General features: G+C 39.5%; 1 protein-coding gene across 2 annotated transcripts in view; it reads left to right on the top strand.

Moving 5' to 3' along the window:
* LOC137040641 (NACHT, LRR and PYD domains-containing protein 12-like) overlaps positions 1–25,949 on the top strand; it is a 274,172-nt gene that overhangs the window by 21,729 nt on the left and 226,494 nt on the right. For both annotated transcript variants that reach the window (XM_067416434.1, XM_067416433.1), the window contains exons 8-10: positions 1,072–1,242; positions 4,083–4,256; positions 25,557–25,727. In XM_067416434.1, coding sequence (XP_067272535.1) covers positions 1,072–1,242; positions 4,083–4,256; positions 25,557–25,727 — 516 coding nt within the window. The remainder of the gene's footprint in view (positions 1–1,071; positions 1,243–4,082; positions 4,257–25,556; positions 25,728–25,949) is intronic.

Below are 25,949 nucleotides of genomic sequence, written 5' to 3'. Positions count from 1 at the left end.
GCTATGGTGTTTGTGCAAAACTGCGGAAAAACTGCAGAAAAAGAGCGGGTGTTGAAACCTGTCACCGAGAAAAGAGTGGGTGTATCCCCCACGGATGCGACGCCCCTGTAGCCTAGCCTACATGTTGTGAATGCTCTAAAGTGACATTCTGTTTCTTTGAAAAAAACTTTGGACCACTTTTAATCCTGTGGTATTCTACCCGTAATAATGTAGACTATACTTTCTTTATAGCATTGTCAATCAGGTACAATTTTATAGCAGAAATATAAAATAACTATACCGTAGCCTACAATAGAAGAATTGCAGAATTACAGTAGACCTACAGAATTATGCCAAACATCAAAAGCGCTTTATAGAAGGCAGAAAAAAACGATTTAAAATTCTGTATTTTTATTTTAGGTCTATTTTTATACATTTCATTATTTGTTTTAAATTAATTTATAACACTTTGTTAAAACTGTAGTTTTAAATAATGTTCAACGCATTGTTACCCGCGATTTTAATTCCTGTGTAAATGCATTTATGCCGTTTCAGAGAAGGATTAAATTGTCTGTGTAAATGCACATTTTTGTGATTTTATGCCGCTTCAGAATCGGTTTCTGTGCCGCATTTGCTGTGTAAAGATGCCTTAAGACAAGACAGAAATCTTGTCACAGTTTAGTCTCGCGAGATCTCGTGGCACGAGATCTCGTCAGACCCCTAATTCCAGGCTTTCTGCAGTAAAAAACATGTACTAAGTCAATTTGATACCCACTGATTGGTGGCTGCATTTAAATGCATGTGTTCCCGTGTGTTTTTCTGTGGAAGCACTCTGTGGAAGCATCAAATATTTATTTTTTACAGTGTGTTTTTAGAGCATTGAGCATTCTAGCCAGTGTTGAGCACTTGATAGGAATGGCAATGTTTTTAGTCAGATTTGGGATAACACCTTTTAAAAGACTATCAAGCTAGCACTTTTAAATGTATCATTTATTGTCATTAAACCTATAGGTGATAAAAAGATTTGATATTTGTATTTTAGCAAATGTATTCAAACATATTATTCTGGAATTTTACTTATTTCCCTTGTAGGCTAAATGACTGTAACTTAACATACAAAGGCTGTTCAGCTCTAGCTCGAGTTCTTGGATCAGATACCAATCTGAAAGAGCTCAACATGAACAATAATAATCTCCAAGATTCAGGAGTGAAGCTGCTCTGCACTGGATTGGAGAATATAAGTTGTAAATTGGAAAAACTGAGGTAAGTTCTGTGACAATAGACAGGGCTCATTTAGCTCAAAATAAGTAAAAACAGAAGGTGAAATCAAGACTTAATGATAATGAACAGGGCTGTGTTACCCAATAGTATTATAAGTTTAAGTTGGTCATAGAACAATAGCCACCAATGGTCTCTACGATCAACTTAGGCTTACAAAGCTTTTTCGAAAAGAACCCCTAGACAGTATGTTCTGCGGTTCTGAGATATTGAGCTTCATAGTTCTTTGTAGATGGAACAGTTTTGTTCCCTTTCAAAAAGGAACTTGCACTGCGTCCTAGAACGCTTCGGGGGAACGCCTCCAGCACGACAGGTGTCTGAAGCTACTATCAAATCGCGTCAATCCTATTGACCGGCGACAGCCCATGACATCATCAATGTGTGACCAGGAATTATATAAGGGCGCCTACCAAACATGACACCATCTTTTTCGTCTTCAGGGACTGTTCTGTCTGAATTGCTTAAACAAATTAAGGAAATACGAATTCAGTTATTTACTGCCTGGGATAAAGAAAATGCACAGTCTTGTGTTTTACACATTTACACTGCTGTTTGTGTAAATTGTGAGCTGTTTTCCGAGATCGCTCCGTTCTTGTCTGGCTCTCCTCTTGAGGGAGGGGAGTTCGCCATCCCAGATGGAGCTCGCCAATCGTCATGAGAGGGTTGTATTCCTCTCAGATTATCTGGCGGCTGACGAGACTTATCAAAGCAAGTGCTCTTAGGGATGGCTGGTGAGATTGTTACTCTCAGCCACCCTGACCGTGTAGGAGGGTCCGTCCAGGAGCCTCCCTGAAGTCCAGTTCCTATGCAGGGCAACTGGACAGATCGCCTGATTGGCTATCATGTATTGCTATCAGGTCGTAGGCCTCTCGTAGGCCTCCTTGAAAAACTTGCTATCAGGTCGTAGGCCTCTCTGGGCCTCCTTGAAGGTGAAGTATCCATAATGCCTCACCACAAGCTATTAGTTTGTAGGCCTCATCAGGCCTCCCTGAAGGCTTGCTTTGAGACGGCAGGCTTCTCTAGGCCTCCATAAATGCGAATCTGGATGCTGTGGCAGTCCGCATGAATTACTATCAAGTGGTAGGCCCCTCTTAGGCCTCCTTGAAAACTTGCTGTAGCTGACACTGGTAGGTCAGCTGTGTATGGTGTATACATGTATGTAATATTGGTGGGGTTTTAGGGTTTAAAGTTTATTTTTTACTTTTGTATTTTTTATTTAAATGTGATTTTATTTATGCACATGTATTAATTTAGTTAATTCTGGTGGTATTGGATTTAATTTAGTTGTACTGATTGGTCATGTGACTCTTCCTGGGTTATTTAACCCGGAAGTATTAGTGTCAACAGAATGGCAAACATGAATTGAGATATGCATGGGCTCCTGATGATTCTACTGTTGGTTACAGGCAAGCACGGTAAATGAGTTAATTTTATGTATTTCTTTATTTGATTTTGTGTCTTTATGGGTATATGTAAAACTTGTGTTTGTTGTTATTGTTTACATTTTAGTTTTCACGGTGTCTCAAATGTACAAATAAAAGAGTGCTAAAGGACATCAGTATCTCAGAAGCGTGGACTGTTTAATGACCAACGTGTAGTTAATCTTGCTATCAGGTAGTAGGCCTCTCTGGGCCTACTTGAAGGCGAAGTTTCCAAGATTAGGCACTTCTCTTACCAGTTCTTTGTAGAATAGAACCTTTGGTAGTTTGGCCTACAGCTGGGGGTTACCCACCAGGCAGGCTCTGGTGCTCCCCTCTCTGAGGGTCGTCAATGAGCACACAGCTCGGTAGATCCTAAGATCGAGCAGGTGATCTCCCCTCGTTAGCAAGGGTTAGGAAAGCGCTATGAGTACTGCTCTCTAGGATACCTGTCTCTGGGATCCGGTCTGAGGAGAATACTGCCAGTTCGCAGTCCCTCAGTCTGGATGCCTCACCAGAAGGTGACTTTCCAGTGGCTCTGTTTCAAACAGACAGGGTTGGCCAGGCCAAGGTGTCCCGCAGAAGCGACACCAGGTCAGGCCTCCCTGGTGGCATGCAGGAAAGGTTTTTCCAAATAGTGACTGGCTGGGGTGCCCTCGGGCCCCTTGGCCACATTCCCATAAAGGGACCCCTTCTGTTTAAGAAGTTGGTCCCAGGCCTTTGAGCAGTCTGGGTAGGACCTCATGCTTATGCATTAAGGTTTCTGTTGAGGCTTATAGCTTGGGCTATGGCCGTAGGGAGTGCTGTCACTGACAGCCCGGTGTGACCAGAGGGGGAGCTTTTCAAGTTTAATTTGCTTGTCCTGACAGTTATCACTGCCAGTGGGCATGCACTCCCCTCAGCATGGCGGCCTGCTAAACAGTCCCTTCAGACTAAAGATGGTGTCATGTTTGATAGGCGCCCTTATGTACTTCCTGGTCGCACATTGATGATGTCATGGGCGGTCGCTGGTCAATAGGATTGACGTGATTCGATAGTAGCTTCAGACACCTGTCACGCTGGAGGCGTTCCCCTGAAGCGTTCTAGGACGCAGTGTCTCGTTCCCTGTTCTCAGGGAACATAGGTTACATACGCAACCTGAGATATTTTCTGAATAAATAGTCCTAACATGTACACACTAAAACATTTGATTTTGAAAAAAATATTTTTAACATGCTGATTGATAGGCTTAATGATAAATATAGATAAATAAAAAAAAAAATGATTGTCACAAACCTGGTATGAAAACTAGGGTTCATACAGTTTGTTGGACAGATAAAACTATTATACTTGCACATTAAATTGCTCTGGTAATTTCTAGAATAACTGTGTAATTAGCTGAATGTTACATTTGCATTTCTGTTCTAGACTCTCCTACTGCGGTATCAGAGAAGAAGGTTATAAAGCTCTGGCTTCAGCTCTGAGATCAAACCCTTCACACCTGATAGAGCTGGATCTTGCAGGAAATGATCCTGGAGAATCAGGAGTGAAGGAGCTCAGTGATTTACTGGAGGATCCACACTGTCAACTGAAGACACTGAGGTGAGATGGGATTAAATAATACACAATGTGCAGGTACATTATTTATAAAAAAAATATATATTTTTTTCTAATACAGTAGACCCAACTTTTTAAAAATGTACCTTTTTTATTGACGCGACCCATACAGTATATACAATATATTAACCCTCTGGACCCTTAGGCTAATTAGTGGCCCTGAAGAAGTTTGACATACTCAGACAAAATCACGTTTAATTTAAAAGTAGTAAATTACATAAAGACTTTAGACCTGCAGTACTGTTCAAACGTTTTAGAAGTTTTTTTTTACTTTATATATATATATATATAATAAAAACTTTGAAACCGTTTGAACAGTACTGCAGGTCTAAATATATATATTCTGCTCATCAAGGCTGAATTTATTTGATCCAAAATAGTAAAAACAGTAATATTGTGAAATATTTTTACAATTTAAAATAAATGTTTTCTATGTGAATATCTAGTAAAGTGTAATTAATTCCTGTGATCAAAGCTGAATTTATCATCATTCCTCCAGTCTTCAGTGTCACATGATCCTTCACTGATCATTCTCATATGAGGATTTGATCTATAAGCTCAACAAACATTTCTTATTATTATGAATGTTGTCATTTTTTCAGGATAATTTGATAAATAGATTTAACCCAGAGGGATAAATCTTTGATTAACAGAAAGTTCAAAATAATAACATTTATCTGAAATAAAAAAATATTTAGTAACTTTATAAATGTCTTTACTGTGTTTTTTGATGAATATAAGGCATCTTTGTGAATTTAATTTAATTTCAATAGATTTCTATTTCAGATAAATGCTGTTGTTTTGAACTTTCTATTTATCAAAGAATCCTGAAATAAATTGTAAAAAAATGTTTTCAACATTCATAATAATGTAAGAAATGTTTCTTGACCAGCAAATCAGCAAATTACAATGATTTTTGAAGGATCAACTGAAACTGAAAACCGGAATAAATTGCATTTAAAAAATCAATAAATGCAGCCTTGTTAAGCAGAATAACTTTTTTTGAAAACAGACAGATCTAAAACGTTTGAACATTATTGTATACTTGGGTTTAGACATGAAAACAACAGAGCAGTGCTGTAAAAATAAAATAAAATAATAATACATAAAGTGCAAAAGACACATTCAGGGCATTCATTTGAGCACATCTGCATTTAAAATAACGAACACTAGCACGCAAAAACGCAACATGAACGGTGCATCAGCATATAGCAGTCAATAAACAGGTCAGTAATGTACGGGACATTTAGGCCCAATAAACGGGACAGTTGGCAAACCTACTTTTATATCATGCTGCGTTTAATATTATAGAGCATAATATCCTCATTTCGTATCTTTATTTAGCATCGAGGTTGCCTACCTATTTCATGTTTCAACATGTTTCCGTTGATTTCACACATTTTAGTTTGGCAATACTTCAACCAGTAGGCTAGCCTATAATGTGAAGTTTATGCATCAGTAAAGCTACTATAAGTGAGATTAAATGCTTTCCCTTAAAAATTCTTATTTTAAAATCGCGTTCTTCTTATTCTAAAGGTAAATCCAAGGTAAACTTGCAGCGTGTCTTCTGAGCTGAAATCAGAAGAAAGAAGATGATTCTTTGTTTTGAGATGATGGGGGCGTTTACAGGTTCTCGTTCCTTCCTCGTGGGCGATTTGCATGTAAATCGCTTGCGTGTGTGTGGGTGTGGTCACATTAAAGTTAATGAGTAGCGCTGGAGAAACTGGACCTCTCACTGTTTTCATACAGATTACATAAACAGAGAATATTTGTTTTTTATATAAATGATTTCATTTAAAAGTAGACCTTCCAGGCTTTATAACGAGATATCTGTCATTTCTGTGTGGCAAGTTTTCTTTGAGTTCTGAGTATATTTTACATGCATTTCAGAAAGGACTTCACAGGGAGAAAGACGGGAGAACGCGCATCCTGTTTGTTTTCTTTATTCAGCAAAAAGCACAACATTTATTTTTTATTTTTAGTGTACATAAAAAATTAGACACTTTAAACTTTGTAAAGACATATCGTTCATGTCTGTGAGGCCAAAAATGAAAGAGTATTTTAATCTGGTTTACATTGTCATGAGGAAAAATACAGCAAAATGATGGGGTGCGTTCTTCGGGTCCAGAGGGTTAAACAGGTTTGCAAACAATGAATGCGTGTGTATGCGTGTGCATGGGCATAATTTATGGGTATGTATTTACAAAACAATATATTGTTTTATAGTTAGTTTTAAGGATGAAACAATCATAATATAAACATGAATAATGTGATAAATTAAAGTCGATGTACTTTAAAAATTCAACATGATTTATTGTACATATCTGACACACACTTCTGTCGATAAAGTTACACCACTGTGTGTGTTTAAATGTCATTCTAGAAAGCCAACGCTTAAGAGTTTACAATCCAAGACTGAATTACTCAGACTGTTTTAATATGAAGATATATAGGCTCAAACATTTAAACAAAAAAAAATATATATATAATATATTTTTAAATGTATAAAAACATTATGTGAGTATAACAACTGATAACCACAACTAATGTGAAGCCACAAGTGTGGCCACGCTTCATTTCACATTTGAGGATGAAATCTCTAAAATCATGCGTTTTATGAAGCATATTGTAAGACTGTCATGTGAGTTTTTAGCAAAGGCTAAGAAAAGATGCTAATAATCATTGTTATTGGCCTGTAAAACACATACTTGCAGTCTACTAACTAGTCTTTCAACGGCTCAATTCACAGTCTATTGTTTTCACTCAATGAACGTTTCACCGGTCTGTCATGAATAGCCCCGTTTCCACCACAGGAACTTTACCCAGGAACCAGGGCCCTCATTTATCAAGGGTGCGTACGCACAGTTCTGTGCCATGGTGAGTGCGTAAGAACAGTTTCACGCAAAGTGTGGGATTTACCAACTTGTACTTATACGTAGAAATGTGTGTGCATTGAGAGGAGACAGACCGGTATCCCAGAATGCATCTCACACCGACCAGCAAGCGTCAATAGCGGACGAGAAACCCTGAGTAATTTAACAATACTACTGTTAATGTGTCAACAAATGTAGTTTTAAGACTTTTTCAGGCAAGAATGTACTTGTTTAATGATTAAATCTGTGGTTTATTTTAGGGCCGGGACTCGCAAAAAAAAAAAAATCTAATTAATTAGAGGCTTTGTAATTAATTAATCGAAATTAATCGCATTTTAATTGCATATAAATATTTGACCTGAGAACAATGAGAAGTAATTTTTCACATGTATTTTTAGTATACCATTGAATAATGACTGAATACATAAGCTTAACCAACAAAATATTGTTTATTTATTTCAGTCCAGCAGACCAGTGCGATGTTTGCCATGAAGTGTAGCAGAAGCGTATTTGTGATATTTGAAGCTCGATGTGCTGCGGTGATACGCTAACTCCTTGTTGTATCGCTTGCACACAACCGTGCTCTTGTCGACGCTTCCATCCTTTAGTTTTTTAAAACAAAATGTCCCATCCACGGGGCCGAGCAAAGCGGTCTCATCAGCTTCTTCACTCATGTTCACTATGGTTTGTTGTTGTCGTGACTCGTGAGCGACACTAGTTGGTGTTCCAGTATAATCGGTCCGTCGAAACTCATTCATTGAAAAACTTTCCGCGGTGCAAAAATAAGTGTGGTTAAAATATATATTTTTTCCCCGTAATTAATCTTAATTAACGCGTTACAGTCCCGTAATTAATCAATCTTAATTAACGCGTTAAAGTCCCGTAATTAATTAATCTTAATTAACGCGTTACAGTCCCGTAATTAATCTTAATTAACGCGTTACAGTCCCGTAATTAATCAATCTTAATTAACGCGTTACAGTCCCGGCCCTAGTTTATTTATAAAGAGAGCTCCTATGCGGAGTTGTGAGATCCAGTCGATCAGCGGGTGCCCAGTAGAGGGCGACACTGGAGTGGATTTTCAAACCTCTCCCGTCCCACAAAAAGATCCCGTCCCATCCCAATCCCACGAAAAAACGGGGGGAAGTTCCTGTCCCGTCCCAATCCCAAAAGAATGACTCCCGTTCCCGTGTTGTGTTTATTTGGCCAGAATCTGTCAGTTACAGTAAAAAAATTCAGTTCTGATCACAGCATACCCATGCCCAGATGAATAAAAACCCAAATCGTCATTTTTGTTTAAGATGGGTTTCAGTTCAATATAATAACGATGCACACACATTAAATTCCACATAAATCATCTATGCAAAAACACACACACACACACACACACACACACACACACACACAGTAAATGTCTTGCAGCTGGCTTATGCGTTGTCACTCCTTCTTTTTGGTTACTTCAGACTAGGGATGCACCGAAATCAAAATTCTTGGCCGAAACTGAAAGCTGAAAAAGAGGAAACCAAGGCCGAAAACCGAAACACCGAAATAAATTATGCCAATTATTAGTACCATTGCATTTAGGACTGTGACAGATTTTATGCACTAAAACCAAGGCATTGCAATTGCACAAATTAATATTAAAGTTTCAAATAATAAATCAATTATAAATTATGCAAATATTTATTGCACATTGCAACAACGCACAGTATAAAATAAAATCCAAACTAAAATGTTTAACTTGACCTCACTCATGTTCATTAAATAATAATGCACAGGCCTACTGGCCTGAAGAAAGGTAGAGGAATTTAATAATGTAATCAAATGTAAAATAACTGCATATTTAACTGTAATTAAAAATTAATCCTTATTAAACTTACAAAAGCTATTCTATCAAGAGCAGTGAGTGATGTCTTTATCTTTTGTTTGACATTAAACCGACAGCAGTAAAGGCTACTGCCCCTTTAAGACCTGATGCAGAGATATGCTCGTCTTTCTCGACTGTATACAGTAAAAGTTCACTTAAGGCATATACAAAATATGTCTACTATTAGGATACTCCTCAAGATGAACATGTTGTTATACTATTTGAGTGAGTTTGTCTGTTCAAGCGCAGGACTTGAAAGAGAACTCAATATTTGGCGCTGTGAGACGTGTGCGCTTCTCACAACGCACGCGACTTCTCATTCACGTCTTCTGGCTCTTCACGCGGAGTGATGGCGAAAACGACTGGTCATATTCGAACATATGGAAGCACTAGCATGCACTGAGCAAAGTTTACCATAGATGTGTCATCAGATGTGAGATGAACCACATACGTCCACGCCGCAGACATGTTGCATTAGACAAGCACCTGCAGGTTGCGGTTTCTCTTTGTGTCACCACAACATTTCGGCCGTATATTTCGGTGATTAAAGTCTTTCGGTGGCCAAATTAAGTTCAAAATTAATAATATTACAATTCCCGGTCCCGCCCACTCCTGGTAAAAAAGCTAGAAGTGAACTTTGAATTGGAACAGTACTTGACCAGGGACTGATGACGATTCCTCTCGTCCTCTGGAGTTCGTTCTCCCGAGTCCAACTCGACAAGTCTGAACTACCAAGGACACAAGTCAGAAGTTTGCCTACTTGGTATTGAGAAACGGCCAGAGATCGCTCCGAATGTCATTCAGCTCTTCAGATCAGCATAATTCAGTGAGAAATTAATAGAAATGTTATTTTGTATGACAGAATATTTTGCAAACGTGTTGATAAATCTATATTTGTCCAAATAGGCGCACGTGTTGACTTAGAGCCCGAATGGATGCTGTTTAGTGCATGTATGTGACCACTAATAAAACCAGATGATGTGACTGGCTTTTGATTCTTGTTGATATTCCTTTCAAAATATCGTTCATAACGGATTGATTATTTTGCACTCCTGACATAAATTAAGAAATAATGTCACTGCATCCTCATTTTATCATAAACATGGGTCAGATAACGAAGCTGGAGGCTTTAATCTTTATAATTATACCAAGTTTTTCAGTAATCTGGGGCTGTCGGCGAGACCTTACTGCAAAGGGGTTAATGAGAAGGGTGGGCCTGCTTATTCTGCACAATCTGGTCCCAAGCCGGTTCGCAGGACGAGAGGGCAACACGCGTGTCCAGAAGCATCCAGCTGGTTTGGTTGTTTCGTCTTTGTAGTTGTAAAGGCTAATAGCAATGAAATGCTTGCTTTCCTTAGCATGGGATACTGATTACAATTTTTCTGTTTTATGATGCATTTTCAAAGTTGTCACAGGTCACTTGCAGCATTTCTGATTCTTCAGGAGAAGTTCAATTCAGTTCAGCAATTGAATCTGGAGTTTCAAAGTCAAAGGGATTTTTCACCCACTGCTTGTCTTTTAATTCATTGAGTTTCTCTTGGGGAATATAGTCAGAGAAATTTCCCATCAGTGCATCCAGATGTGACTGAATGAGACGCGTCGGGCCAGCGACTGATTTCTTGGACACATTTGCTTCAATGTGTTTCATCATTGTTGGGAACATATAGTAGCTTGAGGTTTTGAGACGCAGCTGCCTGAGTTTGAGTGATCTGTGGAAAGCTTGAATTAGTTTGCAATGTCTAAAAAAGTTGTCCTCCCGTTCTTGTAGTTCTAGATTCAGTTATTTTAGAACAGAAAATATTACAGCAAGATAAGACGGGGTTGATTAACATTTCTCATCACTGAACGAGCTTATGAGAGGTGACAGTTTCTCAGTCAGAAAAGCATGTATTTCATCTTTCAATTCGTTCACTGGGCTGACCACCCTGCCCTTCGACAGCCTTCTCACGTCTGTATGATAGAGTAAATGTTTGTACTCGCAGGGCTCAATATTAAGGATTTTTTTCTGGCCCGGTTGGGCCAGTGGTTAAATTTTTTACTGGTTCCACCACAAAAAAGTAATAAATAAAATAAAATAGGCCTATTGTTTGTTTTTTGATCCATGTAACCTAAATAAATAAGGTTGACTCCAAAAAGCCTAACATTTTATACATTTTATTTTTAAATATTGTATATACAGTCTATAATAAAATGAACAAATAATGCAATTATGAGCAGCAGCACAAATAAATACAAAACATACAAATGAAAAACAGTTCTTTTCAGGTTTTTCATGGGTCTAAACTAGATTTTCAGTAAGGCTACATCAACAGTAATCAAATATAAAATATCACTGCATAGTCTTCACTGTATAAATATAGATTAACAATTATTAAAGTTTTTCAGTCAAGAGGACTGAGTGATTATTTTCTGTCTTTTGTTATCTCGTCTTTTATGAGAGAACCATAGACTATATAAAGGAGAAAATGTTTCCCTGCCATTGATAATATTTTCCGGCTTTCCATGTTTTCACTGTTACACGGCAGGGGGCGCTATTACCTTTCTCCTGAATGAATACACAATCTCCTGATCAAAACACAAGAAAAGAAGAAGCAGAAACGAGCAATCTTATATAGGCAGATGCATATGAAAATTAACGTGATCATCAGCAATAAACAGCATCTAAATCAAAATGGCTGTTATTGAATGAAATTTCGACCCAAGACGAGATATAGGACTGTGAAGCTTTGAGGGTGTTGATGGACTCCATCTGTGTTTGATCATTGCTCTGAATCTGATGTGGATGTTACGTTAGTCTTTGAAAAAAAACACGATTTAATCATTACAAACTCCATGATACACATAAAGGGGTATAATCTCTTTAGATCAGATTGCCCAAAAAAGGTGGTGGAGTTGCAGTTTATTTTAAGTCAAATTCAAACTGCACCTGTATGTATTATATTAGCTTTCTTTCTTTCTTTGAATTGTTGACAATTAAACTAATTTTTCAAATGGCCCTGACATCATCATTGGATGTTATCGTCCAACATCTGCATCAAGTGAAGCTAACACTTCACTTACTGATCTTCTTCATAACTGGACTAAATCACAGCTGATCTTATGTGGGGGGGGGGGATCTTATATCTGTGATTCTTTGTTTGGAGCAACTGATAAATTCTCCAACACGGTTAAATCAAAAAGATCCAAACAAATCCTCATTAATTGATGTCACTAACCAATGGCTGTCATAGATAGAAGCAACGAAACAAACGAGGGCAACAACCTGCAAGAGCTGTAAGAATTCTCAGTTAATCGAGCACAGTACACAAACTTTTATTTTTATTTTAGACAAACAAACAGAAAACAGAAAGAAGTGATATTCTTTATTGGTCAGGTGCAATTGGAAAAGATGTGTCTAAAAATGTTTTTTAAAAATCTGCAGACTCGGCTGCACAAATTGAGATCGGCAGGTCATTCCACCAGGTGGGAACGGTCCAGGAAAATGTCAGTGAGAGCGATTTCATGCCCCTTTGGGATGGAACCACGAGGCGCCGCTCACTCGCAGAACGCAAACTTCTGGAGGGTGTGTAATTCTGAACAAGCGAGTCTAGGTACATTGGTACAGAGCCAGTGGTTGCTTTGTAGGCGATAACTAGTGCCTTGAATTTGATGCGAGCAGCCATTGGCAACCAGTGCAGTCTGATGAAGAGAGGCGTAACATGCGCTCTCTTCGGCTCGTTAAAGACCACTCTCGCCGCTGCATTCTGGATTAATTGCAAGGGTTTGATAGTGCATGCTGGAAGGCCAGCTAGAAGAGCATTACAATAGTCCAGTCTGGAGAGAACAAGAGCTTGAACCAGGAGTTGTACATCCTGTTCTGATAGGAAGGGTCTAATCTTTCTAATGTTGTATAAGGCAAATCTGCAGGACCGGGCTGTTGCAGTAATGTGGTCAGTGAAGTTTAACTGGTCATCATTTACAACTCCTACAACAAGGTTCCTGGCTGTCCTGGATGGAGTTATGGTTGATGAACCAAGCTGAATGGAGAAATTTTGATGAAGTGCTGGGTTGGTTGAGACAACAAGTAATTCTGTCTTTGCAAGATTGAGTTTAAGGTGATGCTCCTTCATCCATTCAGAAATGTTTGTCAGACAGGCAGTGATACACACACCGACTGTAGGATCATCTGGTTGAAATGAGAGGTAGAGTTGAGTGTCATCAGCATAGGAGTGAGAGGAGAAGCCATGTTTCTGAATGACAGAACCTAATGATGACATGTAGATGGAGAAGAGAAGAGAAGTGGTCCAAGCACTGAGCCCTGGGGAACCCCAGTAGCTAGATGATGTGACTTAGACACTTCACCTCTCCATGACACCCTGTAGGACCTACCAGAGAGGTAAGACCTGAACCACTGGAGAGCAGTTCCTGAGATACCCATCTTCTAAAGTGTTGACAGGAGGATCTGGTGGTTAACTGTGTCAAAAGCAGCAGAGAGATGCAGCAGGATGAGCAGTGAGGATTTGGAAGCTGCTTTTGCCAGTCTCAGTGCCTCAGTTACCGAGAGTAAGGTCTAGAGTAAAGTCTCAGTCGAGTGGCCGCTTTTAAAGGCGGATTGGTTGTTGTCCAGGAGGTTGTTCTGTTCAAGAAACATAGAGAGTTGATTGAACAACTCGCTCAAGTGTCTTTGCAATGAAAGGCAGAAAGGATGTAGTTTTCTAAAAGTGCTGGATTCAGAGAGGGTTTCTTAAGCAGTGGGGTTACCCGAGCCTGCTTAAATGCTGTGGGAAAGGTTCCTGTGTGAACAGAAGTGTTGACAATGTGAGTGAGTGCAGGAGTTATTGAAGAAGAAATGGCCTGAAGGAGGTGAGTGGGTATAGGATGAAGTGGACAGGTAGTAGGGTGATTGGAAAGGATGAGTTTAGAAATATCTGCCTCGGAGAGCGGAGAGAAGGATGGAAGCGTGTTCGTGTTAGTTGTTGAGATGTGCGTGTTAGTTTGTGGTGAGGAGAACTGGTTGCTGATGAGAGATGTTTTGTTTGTAAAAAATGATGCAAAGTCATCAGCTGTAAGAGTTGATGAAGGAGGGGGAGGAGGAGGACAAAGAAAAGAGGAGAATGTTTTAAAGAGTGTGCAAGAGTCAGAGCAATTGTTGATTTTGTTGTGGTAGTATGTTGTTTTAGCAGTGGAGACATTTGCAGAGAAAGAAGAGAGAAGAGACTGATACAAGGTAAGGTCAGTATAGTTTTTAGCTTTCCGCCATTTCCTCTCTGCCGCCCTGAGTCCAGAGCGATGTTCACGGAGAACATCAGACAGCCAGGGGGCAGATGGGGTGGGGCGGGCTGGTCTGGATGAAAGGGGGCAAAAATTGTCGAAGGAGGATGTTAGAGTGGAGCAAAGAGTGTCAGTAGCACTGTTAGTGTCCAGTGCTGAGAACTGAGCAGGTGGAGGGAGTGAAGATGAAACCATAGTGGATAGGCGAGAGGGAGAGAGTGAGCGTAGATTACGCCGAAAGCTAATCTGTGTAGGAGTACGTGTTGTATCAGGAGTCAGTATGAGGTTAAGAGTGATGAGAAAGTGGTCTGAGGTGTGTAATGGAGTAACTAAAGTGTTGTCCGTGGAGCAGTTGCGCGTGTAGACAAGGTCTAATTGGTTACCTGATTTGTGAGTAGCCGTAGTAGATACTAACTTAAGGTCAAATGAAGTCAGTAGAGTGGTGAAGTCTGTGGCTAGGTGTTTATCAAGATGGATGTTGAAGTCACCAAGCAGAATCAGAGGAGTGCCATCCTCAGGGAAGCAAGAAAGTAACACATCCAACTCCTCCACAAAGTTACCGAGGTGACCTGGAGGACGATAGACCACTACCACATGGATTTTAACAGGGTGAGTAATAGTGATTGAGTGTGATTCACATGAACTGGCCGATAGAGATGGTAAGGGATCAAATTTCCAATCATTTGAGATAAGCAAACCAGTACCCCCACCCCTCCCAATAGGCCTAGGGGTGTGTGAAAAAGTAAAATTGGTTGAGAGTGCTGCAGGAGTGGCAGTGTCCTCTGGTTTGATCCAGGTCTCAGTTAGGGCCATGAGGCTGAGCAGAGAATGAGTCCCAATAGATGAAATAAAGTCTGCTTTGTTTACAGCAGACTGGCAATTCCAGAGAACAATTGGAATAGAGAGTAAAGTAGCAGAGGATTTACGCAGACTGCGCAAATTATTAGGATTGCGGCGTCTCTTGCGTACAGAGCGTGATTTACGAGTGCTAGTAGTAATAGTAGAGATTTGAAAGCACATGGTGAATACAGATCAGAGAAAAGGCTAGACAGAAATAAGAAAAACTGAACACAAATAATGAAAAGGAAAATGATACTCAAGTGCCTTGCCGGGGTCCTTGCTCGGGAGGAGTTGCACAGGGAAGAGTTGAAGTCTTTACACTCGTCGGGCTTCACACTCGTCAGGCTTCACACTCGTCGGGCTTCACACTCGTCGGGCTTCACACGAGGGCTGCCACGGACCATCACTCTATTTATACCCACCTGAGTAGTTATTGAAAACAGCTGGGAATGCCCCCAACAAACGCGTTCACACACGTGGCAATGACCAAACAAAGGCTAACTCCTCCACACACACCACGAGAATACACCAGAAACTACTAATACACACCAATGCACTACACAGACACACTTATCTAACAACAAATGAACAAACAATCAAATGAGAAGTTACAAACACTTACAGAGTAGTTGTCGACCAGTCAATCGATGCTTCATCTCAAATGAACAGGCCTTTTTACAAGATATTCATGATAGTGATTTATATGTGGTTTCCACTTCTGGTTTACCTGACTATTTAAAAGTTAAGGAAATCATTATAAAGGGAAAGAAAATATTGTCAATGTTTTTAATAACCATTTTATTGTTGCTGATTCAGCCTCTGGTCCTATTCATTCAAAGGAATATACGATAAAAGTGAGTGTTGATACATGTACACCTGAGGTGATACATGTCGCTCTACCCAGATTTTTACTTTTACTCCTATTTTAGTCAAGTCAACTTTATTTATAAAGCGCTTTTACAATGACGATTGTTTGAAAGCATCTTTACAGTGTTAAACAGGAAAATATTGCAACAAAATTTTATTCCGCTGTCGTTCTGGAGAAAACGGTGATGTCATCAGCTCATTTCAATTTATCATACTTAATTTATTCAATTTATTCAATTTATCAATGTGGGCAGATCAGTAATAAAGTTGATACAGTTAATTTAGTAATTCATTTTATTTGGATATTTAGTTGAAAACGTTTTTTAAAAAAAACTTTTTTTGTAAATTTTAGTGTCCCCAACTGAGCAAGCCAAGCCAAAGGCGACAGTGGCAAGAAACCAAAGCTCCATCAGGGCATGATGGAGAAAAATAAACCTTGGGAGAAACCAGACTGTCGAGGGGCCAGTTCTCCTCTGGCCTATTAACACACAGTGTATGATTATTATTCTGCCAACCTTACAGGTCAGAAATCATATTAGATCAGAATATTCCAAAGTTTGCAGTATCACGCAAGACGCCTTTATTGAGGATGACGCGTTGATTACACAAAAATATGAATATTTGAAGGATCGGAGTCATTGCGCCGGAGACGGGTTTATTTAGGATGATGTGTCGAGTAAACAATTATTGAATATGAATATTTGAAGGATCTGAGTCATCGTGCCGGAGACGGGTTTATTTAGGATGATGTGTCAAGTAAACAATTATTGAATATGAATATTTGAAGGATCGGAGTCATCGCGCCGGAGACAGGTTTATTTAGGATGATGTGTCGAATAAACAATTATTCGGAAGACTACACAGAAGACAATAACCTTGCGGATAAACTCATTATTTTGATTTTTTTTTGCACACAAAAACTATTTGCGTCACTTCGTGAAATTATTGTACAGCCACTGTTGTGTGATGGACTTTATAACAACATGTTTAGGGTTTTGTGAGTGGGTCAGTGGAAATGTACTGAATGACAATGGAGGCCTTTCTCAGCTTTAAACAAAAGTATCTTCATTTGTGTTCCGAAGATGAACGAAGGTCTTACGGGTGTCCAACGACATGAGGGGGAGTGATTAATGAAATAATTTTCATTTTTGGGTGAACTAACCCTTTAGCTCCTCCCCCTAATGTCGTTCCACACCCGTAAGACCTCCGTTCATCTTCACACACAGTTTAAGATATTTTATATTTAGTCCGAGAGCGTATGCAAGTGTATGCACACTCTACTGTCCATGTCCAGAAAGGGAATAAAAACATCCTCAAAGTAGTCCATATGAGACATCAGTGGGTTAATTAGAGTCTCTTGAAGCATCCAAAATACATTTGGGTCCAAAAATAACACAAACTACGACTTTATTCAGCATTGTCTTCTCTTCCGGGTTTGTTTTCAAACCTCAAATAAAGATTAAAACGGTTATGAATCAGTGTATTGAATGCATTTCCACTAATGCCAACATAATTTGAGTCTATTCAAAAGAATGCTGTGGTTGATAGTATCGAATGCAGTGCTAAGATCGAGTAACACTAATAAGCCCCTTTCACACTGCGATTCCGGCAAATACATGGATAATGCGACCCAGCATTTGTCCCCGGGCCGCTAGATTTGGTCCATTCACACTGCCAGCGAAATACCGTAATATGTGCGCTTTCACACACAACCCGTAGCGGTCACGAATCAAGTTGACACGTGACATCCGGATGTGACGTATAACGGCGAGCGATCTCAGCTTCAGCGCTGATAGTAAGGAGCTCCGTGGTCTCGACTTGTGTCCAGTTTGCGCTCATTTCTGCTTGTTTAATTTTAGTTTCTTTTGTATACGAACACTCTCTGCGTTTAAAACACCGACGAGCTCTTCTGGCACTGCAGGGTTGTGTTATTGAAAAAACATGCTCTAGGAGTCGCACGATAACTACGCATACGCTTCGGCATTAGTTTTGGCTTTTGTTCACACAGCGCTCGTCCCGGGTCGAATACCGCAATATTACTAGGTCCCCGACCCGGGTTCAATTCGGTAATCAATCCCGGGACGTGGTTGCTTTCACACAGAAGGTGTTCCGGGAATATTGCGGGTCCGGCGTGCAGTGTGAAAGGGGCTATAGGGAGATACAACCACGATCAGATGATAAGAGTAAATCATTTGTAACTCTAATTAGAGCAGTCTCAGTACTATGATACGGTCTAAATCCTGACTGGAAATCCTCACAGATACCATTTCTTTAAAAAAAAAAGGAACATAATTGTAAGGACACTGCCTTTTCTAGTATTTTTGACAGAAGCGGTTGATTTGAGATTGGCCTGTAATTGACTAATTCTTTAGGATCAAGTTGCATTTTTTTAAATAAGTGGTTTAATTATAGCCAACTTAAAGGTTTTCGGTACATATCCTAATGTCAAGGATGAATTAATAATATTAAGCAGAGGATCTATGACCTCTGGAAGTATCTCTTTTAAAAGCCTAGTCGGTATAGGGTCAAGCATACATGTTGTTGATTTTGACAGCCAAGTACAATATTGAGAGATTTGTACTTTTACTTAAGGCTATCTGTTCTTTTACTTAAGGGTATCTGTTCTTTTACTTAAGGGTATCTGTTCTTTTACTTAAGGGTATCTGTTCTTTTACTTAAGGGTATCTGTTCTTTTACTTAAGGGTATCTGTTCTTTTACTTAAGTAATGAAGCTGTATACTCTGTCTGCCTCTAGATTTTGATGATTTAACAAGTTTAGCCAAATCTTCTCCTCTTATAGCAGTGAATGAGGGTAATAATGTATTTCCTTGCCGATACAGTGATAGAGAGCGCGTTATACTCGTAGCTCAAGTCAACAGCGGCTGGCTGAACTGAGGCGTGAGTCACTTGGTGACGTCAGCTTCCCTCTTCCATTGATTGGCTACGGGATGAGCTGTCAATCTAGAACTAGTGGACCAATGGTGATGCTTAGACCCGCCCCTGATTTACATAAAACTCAAACTGCACCATTTGGAAACGCAAGGAGACACCCCTCGCTGCAGCCTGTAGCACGATGACGTTGCTGGATCAGATCGAATACGTACTGGATGGTGGATCGTTATGGCAATGTCATTCATACAGATCTCTAAATTAATTTATAATGCGTATGCGCTAGTCATAATGTATGATCATTATTGTATATAGATGATGTTCTAAACTGTGTAGTTGTAGAACTGATAAATAGTATTAAGTAATTATTGATTAATAAATCATCTTTTCATAAATGTGATGCTTAATTATCCTAGTTTCGCTGTGCATGCATGCAAAATAGTTAATTTTTATATATATTCTGATCATACTTGCTGTTGAGTGGAAGAGTGGTCACGAATCAAGTTGACACGTGACATCCGGATGTGACGTATAACGGCGAGCGATCTCAGCTTCAGCGCTGATAGTAAGGAGCTCCGTGGTCTCGACTTGTGTCCAGTTTGCGCTCATTTCTGCTTGTTTAATTTTAGTTTCTTTTGTATACGAACACTCTCTGCGTTTAAAACACCGACGAGCTCTTCTGGCACTGCAGGGTTGTGTTATTGAAAAAACATGCTCTAGGAGTCGCACGATAACTACGCATACGCTTCGGCATTAGTTTTGGCTTTTGTTCACACAGCGCTCGTCCCGGGTCGAATACCGCAATATTACTAGGTCCCCGACCCGGGTTCAATTCGGTAATCAATCCCGGGACGTGGTTGCTTTCACACAGAAGGTGTTCCGGGAATATTGCGGGTCCGGCGTGCAGTGTGAAAGGGGCTATAGGGAGATACAACCACGATCAGATGATAAGAGTAAATCATTTGTAACTCTAATTAGAGCAGTCTCAGTACTATGATACGGTCTAAATCCTGACTGGAAATCCTCACAGATACCATTTCTTTAAAAAAAAAAGGAACATAATTGTAAGGACACTGCCTTTTCTAGTATTTTTGACAGAAGCGGTTGATTTGAGATTGGCCTGTAATTGACTAATTCTTTAGGATCAAGTTGCATTTTTTTAAATAAGTGGTTTAATTATAGCCAACTTAAAGGTTTTCGGTACATATCCTAATGTCAAGGATGAATTAATAATATTAAGCAGAGGATCTATGACCTCTGGAAGTATCTCTTTTAAAAGCCTAGTCGGTATAGGGTCAAGCATACATGTTGTTGATTTTGACAGCCAAGTACAATATTGAGAGATTTGTACTTTTACTTAAGGCTATCTGTTCTTTTACTTAAGGGTATCTGTTCTTTTACTTAAGGGTATCTGTTCTTTTACTTAAGGGTATCTGTTCTTTTACTTAAGGGTATCTGTTCTTTTACTTAAGGGTATCTGTTCTTTTACTTAAGTAATGAAGCTGTATACTCTGTCTGCCTCTAGATTTTGATGATTTAACAAGTTTAGCCAAATCTTCTCCTCTTATAGCAGTGAATGAGGGTAATAATGTATTTCCTTGCCGATACAGTGATAGAGAGCGCGTTATACTCGTAGCTCAAGTCAACAGCGGCTGGCTGAACTGAGGCGTGAGTCACTTGGTGACGTCAGCTTCCCTCTTCCATTGATTGGCTACGGGATGAGCTGTCAATCTAGAACTAGTGGACCAATGGTGATGCTTAGACCCGCCCCTGATTTACATAAAACTCAAACTGCACCATTTGGAAACGCAAGGAGACACCCCTCGCTGCAGCCTGTAGCACGATGACGTTGCTGGATCAGATCGAATACGTACTGGATGGTGGATCGTTATGGCAATGTCATTCATACAGATCTCTAAATTAATTTATAATGCGTATGCGCTAGTCATAATGTATGATCATTATTGTATATAGATGATGTTCTAAACTGTGTAGTTGTAGAACTGATAAATAGTATTAAGTAATTATTGATTAATAAATCATCTTTTCATAAATGTGATGCTTAATTATCCTAGTTTCGCTGTGCATGCATGCAAAATAGTTAATTTTTATATATATTCTGATCATACTTGCTGTTGAGTGGAAGAGTCAAGTAATTGTCTCTGTAATTTTAATCCTCAATGCAACACGATCTGTAAAGAACTTTAAAATACCAGTAGCCTACACATTCAAGGGAAAATGCAAAACGTGTGTCCTAATGGCGTGAGCATGTTATTAATCATTATTTTTGAGCGAGCGGTTTGAGTATTTATCTATCCAGCAAACTCTCCTGTGCATTCAATGTCCCCAAAACTCTTCTGCGCATGCGTATATGACATCATCGAATTGTGAATGAAACCACCGCGCACGCGCGTCCAGTACGCGTTGGATCGGATCCAGTACGTCATCGTGCTACAGGCTGCAGCGAGGACTTCTTGAACGCAAGCGAAGAATGTGGAAACGAGCAAAGAAGAAAAGAGAACGGACATACAAAAAATGAAAATAAGAGCAGAAAACATGATTTTGTGTGCGATTCAGATCATTTTGAATTCATGATTCAGCTTTGAGCAATATAATTTTAAACTTGTTTAAATGTTTGACTCACGCTTATTATTTGTATTTCTATGACCACGTTTGTGACTCTGGGTAACTTTGCATTGATTTTTCAGTTTTGTGCGTTATATTTTCTCATGTCAACACTTAAGACGATGGGTATCTCCAGTGGTTCAGGTCTTACCTCTCTGGTAGGTCCTACAGGGTGTCATGGAGAGGTGTAGTGTCTAAGTCACATCATCTAGCTACTGGGGTTCCCCAGGGCTCAGTCCTTGGACCACTTCTCTTCTCCATCTACATGTCATCATTAGGTTCCGTCATTCAGAAACATGGCTTTTCCTATCACTGCTATGCTGATGACACTCAACTCTACTTCTCATTTCAACCAGATGATCCTACAGTCAGTGTTCGTATCGCTGCCTGTCTGACAGACATTTCTGACTGGATGAAAGAGCATCATCTTAAACTCAATCTTGCAAAGACAGAATTACTTGTTTTCTCAACCAACCCAGCACTTCATCAAAATTTCTCCATTCAGCTTGGTTCATCGACCATAACTCCATCAAGGACAGCCAGGAACCTTGGAGTTGTGATTGATGACCAGTTAAACTTCACTAACCACATTACTGCAACAGCCCGGTCCTGCAGATTTGCTTTATACAACATTAGAAAGATTAGACCCTTCCTATCAGAACAGGCTGCACAACTCCTGGTTCAAGCTCTTGTTCTCTCCAGACTGGATTATTGTAATGCTCTTCTGGCTGGGCTTCCAGCATGCACTATCAAACCCTTGCAGCTGATCCAGAATGCAGCGGCGAGAGTGGTCTTTAATGAGCCGAAGAGAACGCATGTTACGCCTCTCTTCATCAAACTGCACTGGTTGCCAATGGCTGCTCGCATCAAATTCAAGGCTCTAGTTCTCGCCTACAAAACAACCACTGGTTCTGCACCATTATACCTAAACTCAATTGTTCAGACTTACACACCCTCCAGAAGCTTGCGTTCTGCGAATGAGCGGCGCCTCGTGGTTCCTTCCCAAAGAGGCATGAAATCGCTCTCACGGACATTTTCCTGGACCGTTCCCACCTGGTGGAATGACCTGCCGATCTCAATTCGTGCTGCCGAGTCTGTAGCCATTTTTAAAAAACATCTTAAGACACATCTTTTCCAATTGCACTTTTCCTATTGCACTTGACCAATACAGAATAGCACTTACTGATCATATCTACGTCTCTCATCCGGATTTGTGCCTTCAGGCGGGTATGTTACATAGTTATCATAGCTACCAAAACCCAGTGTTCTGTATTTTGCGTACGTGAGTTTTTGCTGTCGATGGCTATTGCTGCGCGTTTAGCTAGAATGCCATACAAAACCAACCCATTGGGCCACTGAATCCGCATTAACGACAACAGTTGGGGCATCAGCCTTAGTCCTAATGGGTTGTTATCCTAGCTATCCAAATCCAGTGTTCTGTATTTTCCGTACGTGAGTATTTGTTGTAGCTGGCTATAAAAAAAAAAAAAAAAAAAAAAAAAAACAGTTGTGTACTCTGCTAATAAATTGAGATTTCTTACAGCTCTTACAGGTTGTTGGCTTTGTTTGTTTCGTTGCTTCTATTGCTCTACCCTTTTTTGTAAGTCGCTTTGGATAAAAGCGTCTGCTAAATGATTAAATGTAAATGTAAATGTCATGTGTTTTTAAAATTTTGATTCACACTTTTTTTTTATTTTATGCGTGCCCGCAATTGAATTGGTGGGAATCTGATCCCATCCCCCTGGTGTAGCGTATTAAGGTTTTATGAGTGAGAGGTTGACTAAACGAGTGTATTACCTGCATCTGATATAGCATTCATTATTCAGCTCAATGTCCATAATATCCATTATTAAAGAAATCAGTTTGAATGTCCACTGAGAAAAGCAATATATCTTTGTCCTTTAAAAGATTTCCAAAGAGAGCGCTGTTAGGGGTTACAGTTTTGACCCATAGACCAGATATGCGAAATGAAGACCAGGAGTCAGGATGTTCAATCATCGGAGAGAATTTTACTGAAGAATAGTTTGCAGTTTCATCAGTAGAGTCAGCTTCAGAGTCTCTCAGGGCGGTGTCAGGCCAGACTCTACTCTACACAAAATTACCACACCAGTTATACCAATTTCAAGGGCATGATTTACATCATTACAAACACGTGGAATATTACTGATTGGCATAAAGTCTAAACAATGTGTCACACGAGAATAGATAGGAGATGTTGTTGTTGTTGATCAGGATGTATACATCAGACAATCCCAAGATTGGGGTAGTGTTGACTTCAGGGGAGTCCTAGAAAGACGCCAAGAGGTCTAGGGTGTGAGAAAAGCGGTCCAATCCTTTCCATAGACCTGCACAGAACATGTAACACACACACACACAAGACTCTAGGGCACATCTCTCCTCCAAGGTTAGCGCAGCAGTGAGCTTATCAACAGGACAAGATATCAACACCACATGACAAACACATCACCAGAAAGAAAAGTATGAGTTATATCATCTACTCATTCTATAAAGAAATATAAAGCAATATAAAGACAAAAATGTACTTCTATCAATGGGAAAAATCACACTATATAAATGGGAAGAAATCACAATTGGGAGACTCAAATCCTCCCACCCCTTCCTGTCCTGGGGTTACTAACAAAAGGCAGGATTCACCTCTTGGAAGTTCTAACTTTCTCTCCAAGGCCCTGTTGGTCAGGACCCAGAGATAGAGGTCAGGCTATCTATGTCAGGGCACATAGATAGGGGTCAGACTGTCTTTGTCAGACTGTCTCTGGAAAGCAAATTAGACACCATACAGCAGACATAGAGTCAAAATCATATTAAATAATAGTTAAATGTATTAATGATCAAATAAAATTGATTGTCAATAATTCATTATTTTGAAAGGATAATAACTGATTATTTAATTCATGAGGTTATTAAAAATCATTCAAAAGGATAAGATGCATATGATGAAGATGGATATGATGAAGAGGCAAGGGTGTCGGCCCACTCCCCCCTTCAGCGCTAAACAACTTCCTTGTTTACAACCAGTCACTCATAAAGACTCATAAAGTAACTGTCACTGAAGTCAACATTACGGACCTTTTCTCAATACCAAATACAGCATATTAGTTATATAAAATAATATTTATTGTTTAAATATTGTTAAAATGACATGTTCAGAAAGTCCAAGAATGATCAATGCTGGGTCAGGCCGCATTTACCTGAACATCACTGAAAGCACATCAACAATACCATTCCAGTAACTCTATATTCTTGAGCAAAAAATGAAACTATGGGACAAATCTGCATCTACTGAATTACATTTGTCACAAAGAGGTGAGACAATCCTGTGCAGTTTCTGTTTTGAATAATGTAGTCTGTGTATGACCTTAAACTGAATAAGGCAGTGCCAATAAAACTGTTAAAACTACATTTGGTGACACAACAACAGTAGTTTCCTTAAAACAGTGGCAAATCGCTCAAGCGCCATGACAGTCACTCAAGCGGACTGACACTAACGGGGAAACGGGTTCAGTGCCGATACTGGGTGGATATCACACAGCTGGAAAAGGCTCTCAGCCAATCAGATTCGAGAACCAGAAACTACTGTTGTTTACAAATGTATATTATATTATATTTTAGTATAAATCTTGTATGTGAAGACAAAAGGGCTACAAACAATATAGGTCTTTTCACTGGCGATCCTGCGATACACACGCCAGCTGACACACTACAGGAGCTTTCAGAGGAATGATGTTCGCTTGTCTGCTGATTGTATGGCTCATTTGGTTCAACATTTACAGACACAGATTCAGTTGACTTCAGTCATCAGACATCAGTCATAATGTCAATAATAGTTGATATTGTGTATTATATAAGACACTGAGGTGAGACGGGATTAAATAATACAACAGAAATGATGTGCAGGTGAATTGTTTATAGAAATATTATTTCACTAATAAAATGTGTTGCATAGAAGCCAATTCAAGAGAAACAATTCCTCAGTGTTTCCCAGTAGAATCAAATGCTGTTTTCATCACACCATGTTTAATTAAACTGATTCTAGCTTAATTTTCCCTTCTGCAGGTTTGTGAGTCCTGCTGCAGATGAAGCCTGTGAGTATGTGAGAGGAATTGTGGGTATAAACCCGTTACTCCTGAGAGAACTGGATCTGAGAGATCATGAACTAGGAGACACACGAGTGAATCAGATCTCTGCTCTACTGCAGGATAAACACTGTCGACTCAACACACTCACGTGAGTATTGTGTTTAATGCTGTAAAACGCCACATTACTCTTAATATTATTGTTATAGTAGTGGATAATTCATTTTCCTCATTTATTTGAGTCCGTTTTTGTTTTTCGTTCAGCATCCACAATAACACAATAATATATCATTTGTGTATTAAAATGAACCACGTACACCCTGAAGGCATGTTTTAATGATTTCACGTCTAAGTGGCATATTTAAAAGTAATT

This window comes from Pseudorasbora parva, chromosome 14 (assembly GCF_024679245.1).
Source record: "Pseudorasbora parva isolate DD20220531a chromosome 14, ASM2467924v1, whole genome shotgun sequence".
In the NCBI taxonomy this organism is placed as follows: Eukaryota; Metazoa; Chordata; class Actinopteri; order Cypriniformes; family Gobionidae; genus Pseudorasbora; species Pseudorasbora parva.
The sequence above is the reverse complement of the archived record's forward strand: the minus strand, read 5'-3'. Positions and strand labels throughout refer to the sequence as shown.